Source organism: Mirounga leonina, unplaced genomic scaffold (assembly GCF_011800145.1).
Source record: "Mirounga leonina isolate KUSES-001 unplaced genomic scaffold, KU_Mleo_1.0 Mir_488, whole genome shotgun sequence".
Classification (NCBI taxonomy): domain Eukaryota; kingdom Metazoa; phylum Chordata; class Mammalia; order Carnivora; family Phocidae; genus Mirounga; species Mirounga leonina.
Genome location: NW_023270777.1, coordinates 11242133 through 11262798, shown reverse-complemented (window position 1 = coordinate 11262798; position 20666 = coordinate 11242133). Strand labels below are relative to the sequence as shown.

The 20666-nt window shown below is 55.7% G+C and overlaps 1 protein-coding gene across 3 annotated transcripts in view; it reads left to right on the top strand.

Annotated features, from left to right (window-relative positions):
* The window catches only part of DRC3 (dynein regulatory complex subunit 3), a 33199-nt gene extending 13055 nt beyond the window's left edge, over positions 1-20144 (top strand). For 2 of the 3 annotated variants that reach the window (XM_034989748.1, XM_034989747.1), the window contains exons 7-14: positions 3218-3337; positions 3987-4099; positions 5438-5612; positions 10084-10215; positions 12436-12506; positions 14196-14319; positions 19273-19404; positions 19959-20144. In XM_034989748.1, coding sequence (XP_034845639.1) covers positions 3218-3337; positions 3987-4099; positions 5438-5612; positions 10084-10215; positions 12436-12506; positions 14196-14319; positions 19273-19404; positions 19959-20072 — 981 coding nt within the window. In that variant the 3' untranslated portion in view covers positions 20073-20144. Of the gene's footprint in view, positions 1-3217; positions 3338-3986; positions 4100-5437; positions 5613-10083; positions 10216-12435; positions 12507-14195; positions 14320-17224; positions 17873-19272; positions 19405-19958 lie in introns of those variants that run through there. The other variant, XM_034989749.1, reaches the window with a different exon arrangement.
* Positions 20145-20666: the final 522 nt, after the last annotated feature.

Sequence of the window (20666 nt, the reverse complement as noted above, 5' to 3'; positions counted from 1 at the left end):
TCAGGTCAGGGTCCCAGGGTCCTGGGATCGAGCCCCGCATCGGGCTCCCTGCTCGGCGGCGAGCCTGCTTCTGCCTCTGACCCTCCCCCCTCTCATGTGCTCTCTCTCTCTCTCTCATTCTGTCTCAAATAAATAAATAAAATCTTTAAAAAATAAAAAAATAAAATAAAATAAAATAGGGGCGCCTGGGTGGCTCAGTTGTTAAGCGTCTGCCTTCAGCTCAGGTCATGATCCCAGGGTCCCGGGATCGAGCCCCGCATCGGGCTCCCTGCTCGGCGGCGAGCCTGCTTCTCCCTCTCCCTCTGCCTGCCCCTCTGCCTACCTGTGCTCTCTCTCTCTCAAATAAATAAATAAAATCTTAAAAAAAAAAAAAAAGATAAAAAGTCAGAGGATATCAGAGCAGAGTTCTGCAAAGCAGGGGCACCTGAAATTCCCCGTCACTTGGTGCTGCAGGGCCTGGGCCCCAGAACAGCTGGGCCGGGACTTAGGCCAGGATGTCTCCCGGGTCTGCAGCTGGAGTGCTGGATGGCTGGGGGGCCGCTCGCCTCAGCGGGACTGTGGGAGGACAGAGGTCCAAGGGCAGGCTCTTGAGGTACCCCTCAGCTCTGTGGCGCTCTCCTGGAGGGCTCCCCCTGTTTTCAGCAGGCCACTTTTAAGTCGACGCCCTGGACTGTGCCTGAAGGCTGGCCCTCCCCTCAATGCAGGGGAACAGAGCACAGTCCCCACAAAGCACACAGAACGGGCGGGGGCTGTGAATTTGCTTTGTGTGGGGAGGGGGGCCAGGCAGTGGGGCTGTGTTGGGGTTTAGGACTTATCCAGGTGAAGGTGGAAGCCCGTGGGGAAGCCTGAGCAGTTTTCGGCAGATTTCCTGACGTGGTCAGCAGTTCGGGGATCTGGTGACTGGTGTGCAGAACAGGGGAGAGATGTGGGATTGGGGGGCCGGTTGCGGAGAGAGGCAGAGGGCAGGGCTGGGGGAATGTAGAGGAGAGGAGGGCTCAGATACTAGAGACTTAAAAATTCAAATTTCCTTATTAAAGTATCAATATGTAAGAAAAGCATACAGCTCAACGAATAACATCTTTTTTTTTTGGTGGGGGGGGAGATTTTATTTATTTGAGAGAGAGTGAGAGAGCATGAGTGGGGTGAAGGGTAGAGGGAGAAGCAGGCTTCTCGCTGAGTAGGGAGCCCGACACGGGGCTAGATCCCAGGAGCCCGGGATCATGACCTGAGCCCTAAGGCAGACACTTAACCGACGGAGCCACCCAGGCGCCCCGAATAACATCTTTTTTAAAAGATTTTATTTAGGGGCGCCTGGGTGGCTCCGTCGGTTAAGCGACTGCCTTCAGCTCAGGTCATGATCCTGGAGTCCCAGGATCGAGTCCCGCATCGGGCTCCCTGCTCAGCGGGGAGTCTGCTTCCCCCTCTGCCCTCTTCCCTCTCGTGCTCTCTGTCTCTCATTCTCTCTCTCAAATAAATAAATAAAATCTTTAAAAAAAAAATAAAAATAAAAAAATAAAAGATTTTATTTATTTGAGATTACAAGCATGCAGGAGCAGGGGGAGGGGGGAGGGGCAGAGGGAGAAGCAGGCTCCCTGCTGAGAGGGGAGCCCCATGCAAACTGGGGCTCAATCCCAGGACCCTGGGATCATGACCTGGGCCTTAAGGCAGACGCTTAACTGACTGGGCCACCCAGGCGCCCCTGAACAGCAGATCTTTAGAAGGATTTTAACTCTGCAATATAAGCCCTTTGCAGCCAAGGCCCAAGTTAAGGCACAAAACTACAATGATCCATATACTGACCACGTGTTCAGGAGTGAGGCTGGGATGGGCTTCAGGCAGCGCAGGACAGTGGAAAGCAAGCTCAGGACCTGGAATGGGACAGACCCCAGGGGATGCCCCTACCTTCCTTTGTGGCACCAACACACATATCCCACAGATACATGAACATGCCAAGAGGGAAGGACTGAGATGTACAAGGTGGGGTCTGTGGTTTGGGGGTGGCTTCCCCAAGGCAGTGGTTCTGAGCTGGAATCCATAGGATGGGCAGGAGTTGGCTGGTGAAGGAATGGCCCCGGGCCGGAGGCAGAGCACATGCAGAGGCCTGTGGAAGGACGCACGGGGAGGGGGCAGGCAGCTGGAGCTCAGAGAGCCAGAGCAGGAGGGTGGCAGGCGGGGCCATGCAGGCCACGGCAGGAGCTTGTCATTACCCTGTGCCCAAGAGGAAGTCCTACAAGGGAAGCAAGGGACTGACTGACAAGATCAGGTTTGCATTTCACAGAGATTGCTCTGGCTGTTTGCTGGGGAGAGTGGGCAGACTTGGTGGGGGGCCAGGGTGTGTGGGGGAGGCCGCCTAGGAGGCGGAGGCAGGGGTCCTGGCCAGAGAGGATGGTGAGACGTGATCAGGAGCTAGCATGGACAGGCCTGGGCGCAGCCTGGGTCTGATGGGCAGGGGAGGGTCCAGGATATCTCCCGGGTCTCCGGCTGGGGTGCTGGATGGCTGGGGGGCAGCCCATCTCAGTGGGACTATGAGAAGACAGAGGTCCATCTTGGACATGGTGAGTTGGCGGTACTCTTGAGGCGGCCGGGGGAGAGAAGGCTTCAGAAGCTCCTGTCTGGCTCTCAGAGGTAGGGTCTGGGCTGAAGGTAAAGACCACAGAGTGTCCTCTGAGGATGGAGCAATCAGACGTGCTTGTACTTGATGCCTACACACCTGGGGTGTGTAGAGTGAGCCTAGAGGGGTGAGGACTGAGCCCCAGGGGCTCCAGCAGTCCCTGGTGCCTATAGGGGGATGAGCAGGAGGGGCGGGAGGAGAGCCAAGAGGTGGCAGGGCACAGGGCCAAGATCCGAGGCCCTTGTCACCAGGCCTGTGATTCAGGCAACTCATTTGACCTCTCTCCCATGGTGCATCCCAGAGCCAGAACACCCGCTATGGAGAGCTGGGGGCACAAGTCACTGTGGCCCCAGGGCGTGTCCCACAGATCCTCCATCTGCCTGTGCTGCCTTCCTCCATCTTCAGGGTCCTTCCCTAATTTCCCTTACACTCAGAATACTTGGAAAAGGCCACGAGGAAGCAAGCCATTCTTGTGTGCGTAGCCTTCACTAGGGGGCTGTCCACACCCCGCCCAGGCCCGAGGGGCCACAGGACGGCAGAGGCCGGTGCGGCCCGGAGGCACCGAACAGGCCCCGGGAACAATGCCACTTCCCGTCCCCCCCTCAGAAAGATCTGGCAGGGAGTAAGCACCAGTACGGCATCGACGAGCTGAAGCACCGAGAGCACCTGATCCAGGCCCGGCTGGACGATGAGTGGGCCCAGCAGGAGGAGCTGAAGAAGCACAAGGTACTCTGCTGGCAGGGGCCCTGCCACCCGCCTCGCGCTGCCCTGGCGCCAGGACGCCGGCCACAGCTGGTGGGCCCCATGTCCCGAAAGTCTGTGGGGCCCAGGCCCCGGAGACCTGTCTTGATTGAGAACGCCCCAACGAAGCACGTCCGTCATCCATAGGCCAGCACCCCGTCCCCGCCTTGCTCTGCCGGCCACCCGGCCCCGGAGCCAGCCGCAGCTCAGCCCGGACACCGCCTGCCCCGTGTCCTCACTGGCGTGCCGGCTGCCGGCTCGAGGCCCTGTGGACACGATCTGATAGAGCAGCTCCTTCTCTTAACCCCCCTGGGCAGCTCCCTGGCGGCCAGGAAGGTTCAAGTCCTTCCTCAGCACGGCCCCGGACCCCTTCCTCCCCAGAGCCGGCACCCCTTCCTCCAGCCAGACCGAGCCACGTGCAACCTTGATGCCCCTGCACCTCCGCACGGGCATGCCCTTGCCTGCCCTGCCTTCTTCGAGGGCTGAAGCCCCAGGGCAGCATCCCCTCCTCCACTCTCCGCACAGTGTCCGGAGCCCCCGGTGCCCAGCGCAGGGCCCGGCCCACTGAGCCCTCGCCAGGGCCCGTGAGATGAATCTGAGTCCCCCCCGAGCCCCGCTGTGCTTCTGACCGTAGGTCGCGTTCGTCGAGCACCTGAACGGCTCCTTCCTGTTTGACAGCATGTACGCCGAAGACATAGAGGGCAACAAGCTGGCCTCCCTGCCCGGCGTCGGCGAGCTCCTGCAGGCATATCCTCCCAAGGTCACGGCCACCCCCTCTGGCAGAGCCTGGGCCCCACGCCAGCAGCGGGCAAAGGGCAGGTCCCCTTTTGCTCGGGCCTCTGTTTCCCCATTTCCCCCAAACCCTAGAACATAAAACCCCTCCTTCCCAGCGGTTACCCCAGGGGCAGTGAAGCACCAGGTCAGCTGAGCGGCATGGGGGAAAGGCTGTCTAGATTTCAGGGGACTCACTGAGTCTCTGATCAGCATGGTACGGGGTCTGCTGTGCTACACAAACCAGGTTGTCAAAGAGGGAAAATTGACGTGTGTGGTGTGGCACTAAGCCTCAGTAGGCCAGTAGGCTTGTTTTTTTGCTGTGTGCTTTGCATACCGTGTTTATAATTTCCCAAGTGCCCACTAGATGGGTCCTGTGATTTATCCCATTTTATAGTTGGGGAAGCTAGACTTGGAGAGGGTGATTTGTCCAAGGTCATGCAGCTAGAAGCTGGGATTTGAGCCCTTGTCTGTGGGGCCAAGAGCCTGCATCCTTCCCCCCACCCCCTGTTGGCCACTGCCCAGAGGACATGAATGACACTTGTCATCCTGGCTACGGGCAAGATAATAGCGCCATCCCTGGGTAGAAAGAAACTCTCTCCTAAAACCTCAGCATTTTAGAAAGGGCGGGGGAGGGGGCGGGAAGGGTGTGAGGCTAAGCAGAAGGTGACGAGCCAGGACTCTGGGCCAGCCACATGGGCTCCCGGCCGGGCTATCCCACCCACCAGCTGGGCGAGCTGGGCTCGCATCTGGGCTGTCGCGCCTGCCTGATCTCAAGGGCTCCGTGCTGCAGGTGAGGAAGCCGAGGCCCAGGGCAGGTGAAGTGGCTGGCCAGGGAGAAGCCGCAGCAGAGCTGGGACTTGAACCTGGATCTCTCTGCTTCAGGCCTGAGGTCCCCTGACCTCTGCAGGCTCCCTCAGCGTGCCCGCAGCAGCTGAGCACAGAGACAGGCCCCCGACGAAGGTGCCCCTAGAGAACACACCAGAGATAGAACTACACTGGCTGGGGCTGGCTCCCCCTGGGCTCCCAGCCCCACCCCGGCCCCTTTAGGTCCCCCAGGATGCCTCTCCTCTGCTCTGTAGTCTCCCCCACCCCCACCCCCACCCCAACCCCCACCCCGAGGCCCCTGCTTCCTTCCCTGAGGCCAGTCCCATTCCTGAATCCTTCAGGCTGGGGATGGAGATGCCCCAGCACCACATTAGACTCCGAATCTCAACTCCCGGCCCTGCGCCAGGAGCCACCACCACCTCCGTCTTGCACCCTGCCACCAGCCTGCCCCCAAGATGGCCAGCAGCCTCCTTAACAGCCACTCACCTACAAGGACAAATTCGTCATCATCTGCCTGAACATTTTCGAATATGGCCTGAAACAGCAGGAGAAGCGGAAAGTGGAGCTTGACACCTTCAATGAGTGTATCCAGGAGGCCATCCAGGAAAACCAGGAGCAGGGCAAACGTAGGATTGCCAAGTTCGAGGAGAAGCACTTGCTGGTAGGCTCTGCCCCTCCCTGTCCTTTCCCTACCCCCTGCTCCAGACGCTGACCCCACCCCACGGGCCTGGCCCCACTGCTGGGGATACGCACCACCTACCTCTGACGAGCCCTAAGACCCGTGGTCATTGTCCCCATTTGCCAGCAGTCATGCGGCTCAGTGGCAGACGCAAGTTTAGCCTTCCACCACCACCAGCTACAGCTCCAACACCACAGCCCGGCTGAGCGCAGGGTGAGGCCCGTGGGCCTCCTTCACCTAAAACACGCTCGGGTTCAAGGTAGCGTCATCATTACTGTTAGCAATGGTGTTACTGTTACCACACCTGTTACAATGACAAGGACAATAACTACTACTACTCTTTTGGTCATTCGTTCATCTAGTAGACATTTTCTGAGCCCCCCTACCCCCTGCTCAGTGCCTTGTCCTGGGAAGCTGAACCCCTGCTGGACATGGCTCTTGCCCTTAGTGAGCTCCCACCTGTGCGGGGTGCAGACCCAGGCCCTCCCCACTGCAGTGGGGAGCCCAGGGAGCCTTGAGGGTTCTTGGAGGGACCTTAACTCGGGCTATGGCTCACAGGACAAAGAGAAATGGGCCAGGGATGGTGGAGGAAGGGCATTCCAGCTGAGGGAGCAGGCCCAGGTGTTCAGGACCTGCTGACCCCAGGCCACTCGGCCCAGCCCAAGCAGCAGCCATGTGTGCTTGGTGGGACTTGTTTCTTGTAGTTAGCATTATTATTTTAGAGAGAGAGAGAGAGAGCATGCTCAGGTGTGAGTGGGGTGGAGGGACAAAAGAAGACAGAGAGAGAGAATCTTAAGTAGCCTTCATGCCCACCAGGGCAGAGCCCCACACAGGGCTCGGTCTCACCACCCTGAGGTCATGACCTGAGCCGAAATCAAAAGTCGGACACTTAACCGACTGAGACACCCGGGCACCCATAGTTACCGTTATTTTTAAAGACCGATTCTTGTTCTAAGTCACAGATCTTCGTGAGACTCTAAGGAAAGCTGTGGACCTTCTTTCTCCTCAAAAAACTGTCCACGCAGGGCACCCGGGTGGCTCAGTCGGTCAAGCGTCTGCCTTCAGCTCAGGTCCTGATCCAGGGTCCTGGGATTGAGCCCCGCGTCGTCAGGCTCCCTGCTCCGTGGGAGGCCTCCTTCTCCCTCTCCCTCTGCCCTCTCCTCTCTCTCTCAAAATAAATTCTTTTTTTTTTTTTTTTAAGATTTTATTTTATCCATTTATTCATGAGAGACAGAGAGAGAGAGAGAGAGAGAGAGGCAGAGGGAGAAGCAGGCTCCCCGCTGAGCAGGGAGCCCGATGCGGGACTCGATCCCGGGACTCCAGGATCATGACCTGAACCGAAGGCAGACGCTTAACGACTGAGCCACCCAGGCGCCCCTCTCAAAATAAATTCTTAAAAAATTATTAAAACAAAACTGTCCCCGCCCGCCAAGTCTGTGAGCACTCGCCTGCGGTGTCAGGGCTTCAAAGAACCCACAAAGCCAGTCCTGGTTGGGAACTCTTAGTTTGAAGTCAGGCAAAATCCCCTGATAAGGCACGTTCAGATGTGAGGGGGCCGGCGACGGGCCCCCGTGTGCCTCCCCGCCCTCCTCACCTCCTCACTCCGCAGGCCCTGTTCTTGTCCCTGGTCTTGTCTGGTCGGCCTCGCCAGTGCCCCCACATTCTGTGTGATTTAAGCCTCGAGACCCTCCTCCTCAGGTTATGGGCAGGGGTGTTTCTGCGTTCACGCGGAAGTTCAAGCCTGTCAGCAGAGGAACACATTTGGCTCCCATGTGTGTCTTGTTTGGCCTGCAGAGGCTTTTAAAACGTTTTGAACATCCTCCTGACATTCTAAACGGGAAGATTTCACAGAAAAATTGTGGTTGCCAGCTTCTCTGGAGGCAGTTGTCAGCAGGGCCTTCGTGGCGGTTGTCCCCTCTGGACAAGCCACATTTCCAGTCCCCCCGGTCCCTGTCTGGCACATCCTCCGTGACATTTATCTGGTCCCCAAAGCCACTGGATTCGGGATGTCTGGATGCCAGCCAGCTGGCTCCTCGTGAAGCCCCAGGCCTGGGCCCAGCCCCCTCAGTAACAAATCCCCCCCTGGAGAAGCAGGACGTGGGCCAGGCTCCCGCCAGTGCTCCTGCTGGTGCCAAGCCTGACTCCCTGACGTCCAGGGCGGAGGTCTTCAAAGCACACCTGCTCCCCCTGCTTCTGAGGCGCCGGTCCCCACAGACCCATCATGGCGACACCCCGAAAGGCTGCCTGGGATGAGCAAACGAAGCTCATCCTCCTAGGGCCGAGAGTAGTGGTCTCATGCAGCCCACACACCAGAGTCTGCAGAGACCGGACAAGGGGCTCATGCCCCAGCCCAGGGGGTGCAGACTGGCACTGGGATTTTCCAGAGCTCTTCAGGGGCCTCCAATGCTCAGCCCCAGTTGAGCCCGCTCGCTGGCTTAGAAGGTCACAGGACTCCATGAGCCTGAGGTTCCTCATGGGACCTCTCTGAGCTTGTCCTGTACTCCCCCCCCCAACCCCCACTAGCCCAGGACTCCCTCAGCGCCCTCTCCCCGTGCCCAGGGGGGCATGGCTTGGGGGGCACAATGCTCATGTGGACCCCTCGCTGGTGACCCTCTGATAGCCTCCATTTCCTTGTTAGAGAGAAGGGGGTGACTGCCTCCTAGAACCGTGCTGGGGACTGTGACCAGCAGTGTGTGGAATCCGGAGGCACTGGACAGGCAGTGCATGCTGGTAAGCGTAGTAAGCATGGCCACAGAGGGACCACCGTAGCACGCATGACAAAACGTAGCATGCACTGTTCTGCACTTTGCTCTGCTTCTTTATGCAGCTTAGAGATCCTTCCAAAACTTGAGTCGCTTCCTTTTTTCATAGTTGTAAAATCTCTCATTGCATGGACGAGCCGTGATTTATTAAAACCAGTCCCTGCTGACGGACAAGCCGGTTTTTTCCGATCTTTTGCTCTTCCCACCCGTGTCGCAGTGGGTAAGTTGGCGCAGGTTTGATCTGTAGGACGAAGTCCTGCAGGTAGAACCGTGTGTTGCTCCTTTTGCTAGTTACGGCTCAGCTGCGCTCGGTGGAGGCCGGACCTGTGCTGCCGGCTCCTTGTCAGACCGCTGTTCCCAGGCTGCCTCGTCTCCCCCGATCTGGTCCACTTGGAGTGCATTTGTTTTCTCTTCAGTGAGGGTAAACATTGCATGTTTCATAAGCATTTGTACTTCTTACTCCATGAACTGTTTGTTCTTGTAACATGCCCTAACCCATTTTTTCTACTTGGTTTTTGGTCTATATCTTTTTTTTTTTTTAATCATTACTTTGTAGGAGCTCTTTATAGATTGAGAAGTCAGCCCTGGGTCAGTGCAATGAGCTGCAAATATGTTTCCCAATTCGTGGTTCATCTTGTCCGTTTTCTGTCTATGGTGCTTTTGCCGTTCAGAATTTCTAAAACTTTTATGTAGTATAATTTATCAAGTCTTTTTTTTTTCCTGGTTATACTTACAAAGGACTTCTTCTCTCTGAGATTATTTATTAAAACCCACCCATTTTTCCTTCTAGTACTTTTATGGCTTTACTTGGTACATTTAAATCTTCACTCTGTGGGAAATTTGTTTTCATGTAGGTTCGAGGTAGGGATTGAACCTGATTTTTCTCCATCCGGGGTAGCCATTAGTATAAATATCATTCATCACACTGAATTGTGTCAAGTTACTCTGTCCTCCTTCCCAGCTAATACCATATAGCAACAGAAACAAGTTGACAACGCATCTGATGGCCAAGTCCCCAGGACGTTTGTTAGTGAATGGCTGGAATTCAGTGCCAGGTTTGGACCCCGGGGTGCTTTCTAGCCCATGAGCATCCTCTCATTCCAAACAGTCCAGCTCTGGGGTGCTCTGCGGGCCCGACTGGTTTCCAAAGGACTTGACATTTTTCCAGTGTCTCTCCCTACCCATGGCTGCTGTGGACCTTTTATTGGAGACTGTTCGCCGAGCCCCTGCTGAGAGTCAAGAGCTCACATATACTGCCTAATCCCCAGAACTTTGTGACACACACACTTCTCTCCCCCTTTACACGAGGAAAGCAAAGCTTCGAGAATGAAGGGGGCACACTCGAGGTCACACCGCTAATAAGTGACCCAGACAGGATTCAAATTCAGGTTCGCTTGACTCTGAAGCCATTGCTCCTTCTGCCCAGCCCAGCCACCTCTAATGGAAGCCAGAGCTAACGTGGATGGAGCACTCACTAACCAGTACTAGCATCCGCTCTAACTGCCTCCAGGCACGGGGAGCTTAAGTAGCTTCCACAAGCCCACGAAACTGCCAAGTGGCGGAGCTGATCCACTTGAACTTGGACAGTCCAACCCCAGAGTCTAAGTTCTTAGCCACAAAACCAACCGTCGCCTGTCATTAACTAATTACACTTAGTCATGGATTCCTAAAGTACAGGTTTTTATTTCCAGAGTCTAAATGCCATTCGAGAGGAGTCCGATCCGACCAATATCGAGATAAAGATAGTGGAATATGGCGAGGACATCACGGAGCTGTTCAATGTGCTCATGACACTGGAGATGCAGTTGGTAGAGCAGCTGGAGGTGAGGCCGGGCCCCTGGGGCACAGAGGTGGCGCGATCGTGCCCTGCTCGTCCCATTTGCAAGAACACAGTAATTCAGCTGCAAAACCATACTCGAGCTGGAACCTTCCCGGGCACTCCTCTGCTGGAAACGTCCAGTGCGACTCAGCACGGCCGACTAAAGCTTTCTTTGCTCATCAGTCCTGTGTTTGCTTTTTTTTTTTTTTTTTTAAGATTTTATTTATTTATTTGAGAGAAAGAATGAGAGAGAGCGAGCAGGAGAGGGGGGAGGGTCAGAGGGAGAAGCAGACTCCCTGCCGAGCAGGGAGCCTGATGCGGGACTCGATCCTGGGACTCCAGGATCATGACCTGAGCCGAAGGCAGTCGCTTAACCAACTGAGCCACCCAGGCACCCCTGTGTTTGCTTTTAATATATTTCAATCATTCAGAGTGTAAGTGATTCTTGTGCTGCATGAGAGGTGAGCTCATTCCTCTGGAATGCACCCCCATCCTGGAAGACCCCAGAGCCTCAGCGGGGAGAGGTGTTTTTTTTTGGTTTGTTTTTTTGTTTTTTTAAGATTTTATTTATTTATCTGACAGAGAGACACAGCGAGAGAGGGAACACAAGCAGGGAGAGTGGGAGAGGGAGAAGCAGGCTTCCCGCTGAGCAGGGAGCCCGATGCGGGGCTCGATCCCAGGACCCTGGGATCATGACCTGAGCCGAAGGCAGATGCTTAACAACTGAGCTACCCAGGCGCCCCCCCCCTTTTTTTTTTATTAGACCCAAGGAGCTATCTGAGTGCTTGAAAAACACAGTGGGCTCCCGCTCTAGGATGAAACAAAAGCTCCTCCGCATTGCAGCCCGCTTTGCCGCATCCCAGGGCCGGGCAAGGAGCCTGCAATTCAGCACTAAGTCGGGGAAGCGCAGAGCGCTGCTATCTAGAATTCCTTACAGCCCGAGTGACTCGTGTGTTCACATGGCAGCCGAGGCCGTGATGAATCGAACCTCATTGGATGCTGCCGTGGCTGGGCCAAGAGATAGCACCTAATCAATTCCTCACGTGTCAAGTGATAGCTCAGACACGGATAGATCTGCCCATCACAGCACAGGGCAGATGCTCGCTCCCCGCTGGGGAAGGCTCGAGCGCTGCGGAAAGCTGCTCACGGAGCATCAGGGGACGCTCAGGCAGCGGCTCCCGACCTCCTCCTGCAGGGAGAGCCCCTTTCCGACATTGAGAAGTTCCCCAGAACCTGTGCATGCTCGGGCATACTGGTATCACCAGCCGCCAAGAAGCTGTCAGGTGCACTCGTGCTTTTCAACGACCCCATGTTTATTCATTACGACAGTGTTTACACACATTGGAAAAATGTGCAGCTCAGCCTGCAGTCAGTCCTCAGACTCGGGCAGATTCCCGGTGCCCTCGGCACACCCTGCGGCCCCTGGAGTCCAAGGTTGATCAGGGGCATGACCCATCCTGGGGGGGGGTGGTCACAGGGGAACGGGCCTCACCATCACATTTCCCATGGTTCCCTCACTCAAGTCCCATTTAGGCCCTGGGTGCCCAGCTAAGCGCTGGGATGCAGCAATGCAGGGGTGCATTGGGGGGAGGTGGAAGCCAGGCTCGCAGCCGCGCTCGCGGCAACAGGTCAGGGGTCACGGCCAGCATTACTGAGGCACCTTGCAAGGCATTTTGTGTGAAGTAACTCATTTTAACTTCACCGCAATTCCACAAGACAGGTACTATAAAGGAAACCCATTTCATAGATGAGGACGTTGAGGCTCAAGGAAATTAAACACAGTGGTAGAGCTAGGATACTGATCCAGGCAGTCTGGCTCTTAGCGACTTTCTCCCCTGTTTCTCTGGAGGTGATGGACAGATGCCAGTGAGAAGCCCAAAGGGGGTTAGCTCTGTGTGTGTACGTGGGGCTCGTGGGACAAGCATTCCTGGCAGAGGGACCAGCACGTGCAAAGGCCTGAAGGAAGCTTTGAGTTAAACTGTCAGGGGGTGGTGAGTAAGCTGAAGTGGCTGGAGAGTAACACAGGGGTGAGAAAGAGGTCAGGAGAGAGGGCCAGTTCACAGACATCTACCTGGGAAAGTCAAGGTGGTTGGTCTTTACCCTGAAGGTCTGGGATTAGAGGAGGCACCTGCTAAGTTTTACAAAATCACCTTTTGCTTTGATACTAGGTCGGTCGAGTTCATGTCTAAATATTCATGTTAACTGTGTTCTTTATCATTTCCAGGAGACTATAAACATGTTTGAAAGGAACATCACGGACTTGGTGGCACTCTTTATTGAAAACGTCCAGAGCCTATATCCTTTCCTTGATGACCCTCCATGGGGAGGTGCTACTGGCCCATAGCAGTGCTCCTCCTGCCTCCAGGGGAACCAGGGGAGAGGCACTTGCATTTTTTTTAAAGATTTTATTCATTTATTTCAGAGAGAGAGCATGAGCGGGTTGGGGGAGGAGCAGAGGGAGAGGGAGAAGCAGACTCCCCGCTGAGCAGGGAGCCCAATGCAGGGCTCAGTCCCAGGACCCTGAGATCATGACCTGAGGCACCCAGGCTCCCTGACACTTGCATTTTTAACAAAAGGCAGAGAAGGGTACAGCTCCTTCACGAACTAAGCAGGATGCAAATCAGTGTAGTCCCCTTCCAGGTGGCCACCTTTGGAATCACACCTACCCCCTCCCACTACCACCGATGCCCTAAACAGGTTGGCAGAGATAGTAAAAAGGCAGGGCTTTATAATCATACTTCACTTTTTACCAGAAATACCTGAGCCCCAGTTTGATGTACAGAAAGATCTCTACTTGCACCAAGGTGCTATCAGACCCATCACAGGATCCCATGTCGTGGGACTCTCTACCTTCGAGATTAGAGGCATGTAAAACCTCCCATTTTTCACCAAGGAAAAAGCTCACCTTCAGAAGATGGAGATTTGGCAACCCCTTGGAATGTTCGAAGAATGTTCCGCAGGGTCTGAGGGAGTTTCCTGACCCTCAGAACAATGGTGCCTTGTTAGAGTAAAGGTTTGGATGCCTAGCCTAGCCAGGTTGCTGAGTGGGGCCCCGTTTGCAGTCGAAGCCCTGGCATATTTGTTCTCAAACGAGTGATGTTCACAGGGAGACCGTACCCCAGAATCCCTGCCTGCCTCCCGTGTTGCAAGAATTCACGCCCTGGGAGCGGGGCCACATCCATGTTGCAGACACTGACCAATCCTTTATAATGAGATTGTCAGGTTAAATGTCATGGTTAGGAGCCTACATCTGGGGCATGACCAACCCTTCTGCTACCTGAATTCAGGGCTCTGCATGGGGGTTTGGGGCGGGGGGGCAAACTGCTCTGCTCTACCCCAGAAGTAACCTCCTGGTCCTGCCTTCCTGGGCCCACAGTCCTGCAAGGAGACAAGTTATGGAGGCAAAAGTAAGCAGAGGCCAGGGCCCAGAGCCTCCCTGAGGGAGGGTCCTCTGAGAACCTGAATGTGAGCCAGAGGGACAAGGCAGAAAAGTGGGGAGGACATTCCAGGCAGAAGAGGCAGCCCCGTGCAAAGGCCCTGAGGCCCTGAGCGAGCTTCAATTCCAAGAGAGGCTGCAATAGAGAGTGGGAAGCTCCTGGAGAGCCATGAGTATGGGAAGGATGAGGTCCAGTCTAGCTACATGATTAAGAGCTCACTGGCTGCTGTGGGGAGAAAGGGCTAGAATGGGGAGACCAGGACTTGGTTTGCTGTCCAGGCAGGAGGCAGTGGCGGGAAGAGATGTGGAGGATAGAGGGGCTCTGCGGGGACCCAGCACCAAGGGGCAGTGATGACCAGGTGTGTGTGTGTGTGTGTTGGCTAGTTGGTTGGCTCTGGGGTTTTGTGCATGTGTACGACCGGCTGAGAAGGGGTGCCCTTCTGCCCTGCAAAGTTTGTTCTTGTGTGGAGGAAATGGCCCAACCCTCTGAGGGGCTGCAGGGGCGCCTGGCCTGCTCCGCCCCTGGCCTTTGCTTAACTTGGCTGCACGATGGCTCAGTGCCGGGACCTGGAGAACCACCACCACGAGAAGCTCCTGGAGATCTCCATCAATACTCTGGAGAGGATAGTCAAGGGCGAGCTCGACCAGGACCTGCCCGAGGACGTGCGCGCTGTGAGCACTGTGGGCGGGGCCGTGGGCGCGGTGGGCGGGGCTCGGGCCCAGTGGGCCGGGCCGAGGGCGGTGGGCGGGGTTGGGGGCGAGGCGGGCCGGCTCAGGAGCCGGAGGGTCGGACGCAGTGCCTGTCCCCCGCCCTCTGTGGCTCTAGTAAGCCTGAAAGCCTCCTCAGCCTGTTTCCTCACCTGCAAAAGGGACGGACCGTAACCCCCTTGGCAGGGTGGTTGGCAGATGAAGTAGGCCAACAAATAAAACACCTGGTGGGCACTCAGTGGGGAGCAGCTGAAGAGGAGCTCATGGTAATTACGGGGTTTCAACTTACCAACAGTTTGGTTTGCAAAAGGTCATTTCTGTAGGGCTTCTGGAAGTTTCTGAGAGAGGCAGTTGCAAATAGAGGTTAAGTTCTGAGATTCCCCCTGCAGGTCTTCCTAACCCTTGCGTGTCTGTGGTGGGCTGCACTGGTGTGGTGTTTCGAACGGCCCAAGCACCATTTCCACCTGGCCTGTAGCTGTCCCCCACCTTCCGTCAGCACATCCAGGGCTGGGTGGTCCCGCATCAGCAGTCAGCCCGAGCTCCTGAGCTGCTCACCCGAGGAGGCTGTCCCGGGCTCCTGCGCTGCGGTCCAGTGGCGATGTGTGTTGTTTCTCTGGGGAGGGACGCAGGCCAGATCCTTGGCAGGAGCCTGCTTTCATTCCTTCATCAGTCATCCCACTCCCCATTTCTCAGCTTCTCTCACCTCCATGTTAGCATGAGATCAAGCCACACTGTCCTTTGCCTGGCCCACTGGCCTCCTTGCTACCCTTCCGTAGGCTATTACTCCCCACACAGCAGCTAGAGATCCTGAGGAAACCCAAACCTCAGCACTCTGTGCCTCTGCACAACACGCGGTAATGGCCTCCCGTGACCCTCGGAGTAAGCCCTTCACTTTACCGCAGTCCACCAGACCCTCGTGCCCGGCCTGCCTACCTCAGCCGCCTGCCCCCTCGCCCCAGCCTCGGAGCCATTCCCCAAGCTCCCAGGCTTGCTCCTTTCATTTGATATTCCACCTAGCAGACATGCCCTTCCCTCAGCCTCCCGGGTGTGTGGCTCGTCCTTGTTCAGCTCTCAGCTCAAATGGCAGCTCCTGGGAGAGGCCTTCCCTCATCACTTTCCTGGAAAGCCACTGTGTCTCGATCACACATCCCATTTATCGCTGTCAGAGCCCGTATTGCAATTTCAGGCTCTCACGCGTGTGTTGATTTGCTTATGTGACTATTCACACCACATCCAGGCTCACGGGGAAGGCAGGGACGGCCTCTTCGCGGCCAGGTCCCCCGCCAGGGCCAGCAATGGTGTGTGGCACTGCCACAGTCCAGCTGAAGGGCCCTCAGTTCGTCAGGGGCTGGCTGAGTCCCCGGACAAAGACCAGCAGTCCCGGCTCCCACGGCCTCTGCTGGGGGCCGAGACAGACGCCTAGGGCAGCAGGTGGTGGCCAGCCCTGCCTCCCTCAACCCCTGCCCAAGCTGCTGTGGCCAGACAAAAGATGTCACTTCCCCTGAGCCCTGAAATAAGGCCGCCCCCAAGAGCCCACTCTGCTGTGCCCCAGAGGGACCATCGAGGGGTCATGGGGTTCCCCCATGGCACGCCTCCCAGTCTGTGACACTCAGCGGGCACAGGACTGACACATCCCTAATAACTGGGACACAGAAAAATCTGGGCCCCGAAACTCAGCGGCAGACAAGTAGGCTGGACTGGTGCCTCCAATGGCCAGCCCTCTCTCCTGCCAGGATGACTCTGCCTGGCGCCATCTGTCACCTGTTCCTGTGGCTCCGGGAACGCTCAGTACCTGCCGACTGGGTGGGGGCGGGCCACAGTGGCTGGCGACGCGGAGCTCCATCGGCCGTAGGCTCGCCACCGTCCGGGCACGGAAGCCTGAGTGAGGCTCACGTAGGATCTCCTTTATCTCCGCAAACAACCCTACAAAGGCGGTACTGTTAACATTCGCAGTTTACAGATGGGAAAACTGGGTAAGACTGCGTCTCAGAGAAGTCTGGTAAGCCACGCAAGGTGACAGTGCTTGGGAGGACTAGAGTCTGGAATCGAACCCCAGCCTGAGAGATTGTAGACTCTCACTATAGACTACAAGCTGGCGTTCTGGGTTTGCCCAGGGCCCCAGGCCCTAGGGTAATGGGGCTCTGCCTTGGGCTTGCTGGTAGGACTGGTGTCGAATGCCACCCTCGAGGCCTCATGGGGGCAGCCAGCTGAGCACACTGCACAGCCCGCCCTCTGTGGGCCAGGGTGAGCTCTGTCCTTTGAGGAATGCCTGCAGTTGCATAGAGAGACATTACTAGGACCTTAATACTGTGGCTTAGGTCTCCCTAATTATTTAAGTAGGCTCCACACCCAGCACGGAGCCCAACGCAGAGCTTGAACTCCCAACCCTGAGATCGAGACCTGAGCTGAGATCAAGAGTCAGACGCTTGGGGCGCCTGGGTGGCTCAGTCGTTAAGCGTCTGCCTTCGGCTCAGGTCATGATCCCAGGGTCCTGGGATCGAGCCCCGCATCAGGCTCCCTGCTCCATGGGAAGCCTGCTTCTCCCTCTCCCACTCCCCCTGCTTGTGTTCCCTCTCTGGCTGTCTTTCTCTCTGTCAAATAAATAAAATCTTAAAAAAAAAGAGTCAGACACTTAACCGACAGAGCTGCCCAGGCACCCCGAGTTCTCCTTACATTTAAGCAACAAGATGGGGCACATTGTTCTTGGGGGGAGGGGAGGATGCCTTGATTGTAAGAAGTAATTATAACAACAAACTGCTGGCATTTACTGAGGGCCAGCCGTCCGAGAAGCAGAAGCACCGGACACGTATTCTTTTTAATCTTCATATCAGCACAGCAAAATAGGTACCATTATGGTTCCCTTTTACAGACGAGAAACCCGAGGCACGAGACGAGAGTAACCTGCCCAAAGACACAGCATATACATGGTAGAGCTGCGATCTGAACACAGGCAGTTTGACTCAGACTCAGAGCCTGTGGCAAGACAGGGATGTTCGGATGAGTGAATAGGGCCCTCAGTGAAGAAAAAAAATCCAGTTTCTCTTATCTAATTATCAAGGACCGGGTTCGCGATAAAGCGTCTCACGGAGGAGATTGTTTATCTCTTTAAAACTCCTCTCATTCAGTCCAGTGATTGTGATCAGCTCCCGCCACAGTTGGGGCCAAATCTGTCTTCCGAAGTCCTTCGGTGCTTTGGAAGGAAAAGCGGCGCGTGCTCAAGGAGGAAGCTGTGGCGGGGAGGGAGGGAACAAGAGCGGCGCCGGCATCCCCAGCGGCCCCTGGCAAGGGCCCCTCCACTGGGGCCGGGGGCCGCGAGCCTCGTGCTGCCATGAGCCGCTGCCACGTGCCGGGGGCCGAGGGAGGGCACACTTGCTCCCCGGGTGCTCTGAGCAGCCACGTGGGCGTCCAGCCGCGGTGGTGGGGCCCGCGCTTGGGCCCAGGCCACAGAGAGGACCTGCAAGTCCCCAAAGACTGTGCTCAAGTGACAAAAGTCATGCCCCCACCCCGCCCCAAGAATTTGCTCTGAAACAAGTGTGTCTTGAGGGCTGTGTCTTCACCTCCGTGAGGTCCAGCAAGGCCCTCAGGGAGCCAGGAGCCTAGGAGACCCGCTATGACCCTTTTTAAAAGTGAAGAACCAGGACCTTCTCATGATGAGTGGCTCTGGCTACTTCTAGATTACCGGGACGCGCTCCCGAGCAGGCTGCCTGAAGCCCTTCCCAGAGTCTGGCCCGGGACCTTGTCGCACAGAGGAAGATCTTCATGACTTCCTGTCATTTCTCCCATGCGGCCGGGCTAGCATCAGCTGCGTCAGCCAGCCTGGCTTCTCTTCATGGGATTCTGTGGAAAACCACCATCCCGGGAAGTACTCACAGGCATTACAGGCATTACTGTGAAAAGAAGTCTGTGGCCAAATAAACTGGCAAACCAAGAGAGACAAAGTTAAAAGAGTTTATACTTTCCAGAGCCTTCTCTGTTTCGTGCCCTGTTATGCAAGGCTTTCCCAGAGGTATTTGACCAAAGAAAACATTTTTGGGGATTTTTTTGCAGAAATACTAATATCTCAAGATCCCATAGAACATATTTTGGAGACTATTAAGCTAACCACTACTATACTAAAGAAAAACAACAAGTATTTATCCGCTTGCAGTCCTCACAACAAATGGAACATTCGGGTCTTTTGCCTTTCCTTCAAAGCGTAAGCAGCGCTTACGAAGTGCACCCGCAGCCTTGCCCTGCTCTGGGGAATGATTCCACTGGATTTCCAACTGAGCCAGCTACACAACAGCCATGGTGTGGACACCTAGGACCAGCCAGGCCTGGTGGAGGGTGGCCATTCTCAACAACTTTTTACAAGGCAGAAAACAAGGTCAGGAACAAGAAGGCAGGAGACCCCAAGCATAATCCAGAGTTCAATTGGGTTAACGTGAAGGGCAATGGAGAGACAAGGTGGGGCGAGCAGCCATCGATTTATAGGGCCTTCTGTCCTCAGAGCAGCCCGAGACCTGCAGCCAGCCTCACACTTCCCACCCAACCGGCAGGCGTCAGGCAAATCAGACTTGAGGGCCAACGAGAGAGAACCACTGTGGGAGCAGACGTCGTGAGTGAGGTCACCTGTGGAACAACCACCTGCCTCCTCCCTGAAGGAAACACACTCCCAACTAGGACTGCAAAGTCAACGCCTTGGTGGGCCCCTTCCCCATAGCGCCTGCCGCAGCTCAGGTCTGGGAGGCGTTGTCCCTGGAAGATGAGCTGCAAGAAGAACGCTGATACAAAGGTGGGCGCTCCACTGGGCGCCGGGCAGCTGCCTCCTCCAGCCAGGGGACACTCGGCTGTTCCCTTTCTCTTCGGCCCTGTGACTGTGTGCTCGGGGGCAGGGAACGTGACACACACGCTCATCTGATCTTTCTTGCTCACCAGCTTTTTGTCGACAAAGACACAATTGTTAATGCTGTCGGGGCATCACATGACATCCACCTCCTGAAGATCGACAATCGAGAAGATGAGCTGGTGACCAGGACCAACTCTTGGTGTACGCACTTGGTGGACACGGTGAGTGGGTACTACCCTGGTCTAGGAGGCTGCACCCATTTCTCCAGCTACCAGCCGGAGAGAAAGGGGAAATCTTTCCCTGGGAGCATATACTCTTGGCAATACGAAATACAGTTAAAAAATTTTTTTTTAAAGATTTTACTTGTCAGAGAGAGAGAGTGCACGTACAAGCCAGGGGAACAATAGAGGGAGAGGGAGAAGCAGGCTCCCTGCTGGGCAAGGAGCCCCATGCAGGACTCGATCCCAGGATCCTGGGATCATGACCTGAGCCGAAGGCAGCCTCTTAACCAACTGAGCCATCCAGGCGCCCCAAAATACAGTAAAATTAAGGATGGTAGAATTCCACACTGAAGACAGACTTTAGAACCCACATGCTAACCCACCCTAACTCCTCCCTCAAAGAGATGAGCAGAACTCGGAGACTTTAAAGTAAATGAGGGATGCAACTACACATATTTCAAAGAACGACTTCCTTTTCCCCAAACTGTGCTCAGTAAAAGAATACCAGCAAATTCTCTGACTTAAGCACCTCAGGCTTTGCTTTCACCCCTCAGATCCACAAGGATGAGATCATGAGGAACCGCAGGCGAGTGAAGGAGATCAATCAGTACATCGACCACATGCAGAACGAACTGGACAACCTGGAATGCAGTGACGTCATAGATTAGAGCCTCACCAGCCCAGACAGTTCTTCAGAATACAGTCCTCGGCCCTCGCAGTGCACGCACACACCACACACGTCTCCCTAAACGCTTCACGAGCGTTACTGGGAGTCTCTCAACCCACAACCCCTCCCCCCAGCACCATTCTTCCCCTACCCCTGGGGAAACCTCCAAATGTAGAGAAAAATAAAGGACCATGTCTCTTTTCTCCATTCTTTTTTTTTAAGATTTACTTAGTGATTTGAGAGAGAGCATGAGCAGGGGGGAGGGGCAGAAGGAGAGAAGCAGACACCCCCCCCCGCCACTGAACACAGAGACCGATGTGGGGCTCGATCTCATGACCCCGAGATCATGACCTGAGCCGCAACCAAGAGTCGGTTGCTTAACCGACTGAGCCACCCAGGCACCCCCATCTTTTCTCCATTCTTAAAAAAAAAAAAAAAAAAACCTCAGAACTCCTAATCACGTACGTGCAAAAGGAAGAGTCCAAGATGATCAGTTGGCCTTGAAGTTGGCCAGCTGCAGAGCGGCTTCCAAGGTGGCTGCTAGACCCCTGGCCACGGCCTAACGTCAGCTACGTGCCCACCGTCTCTGCTGACG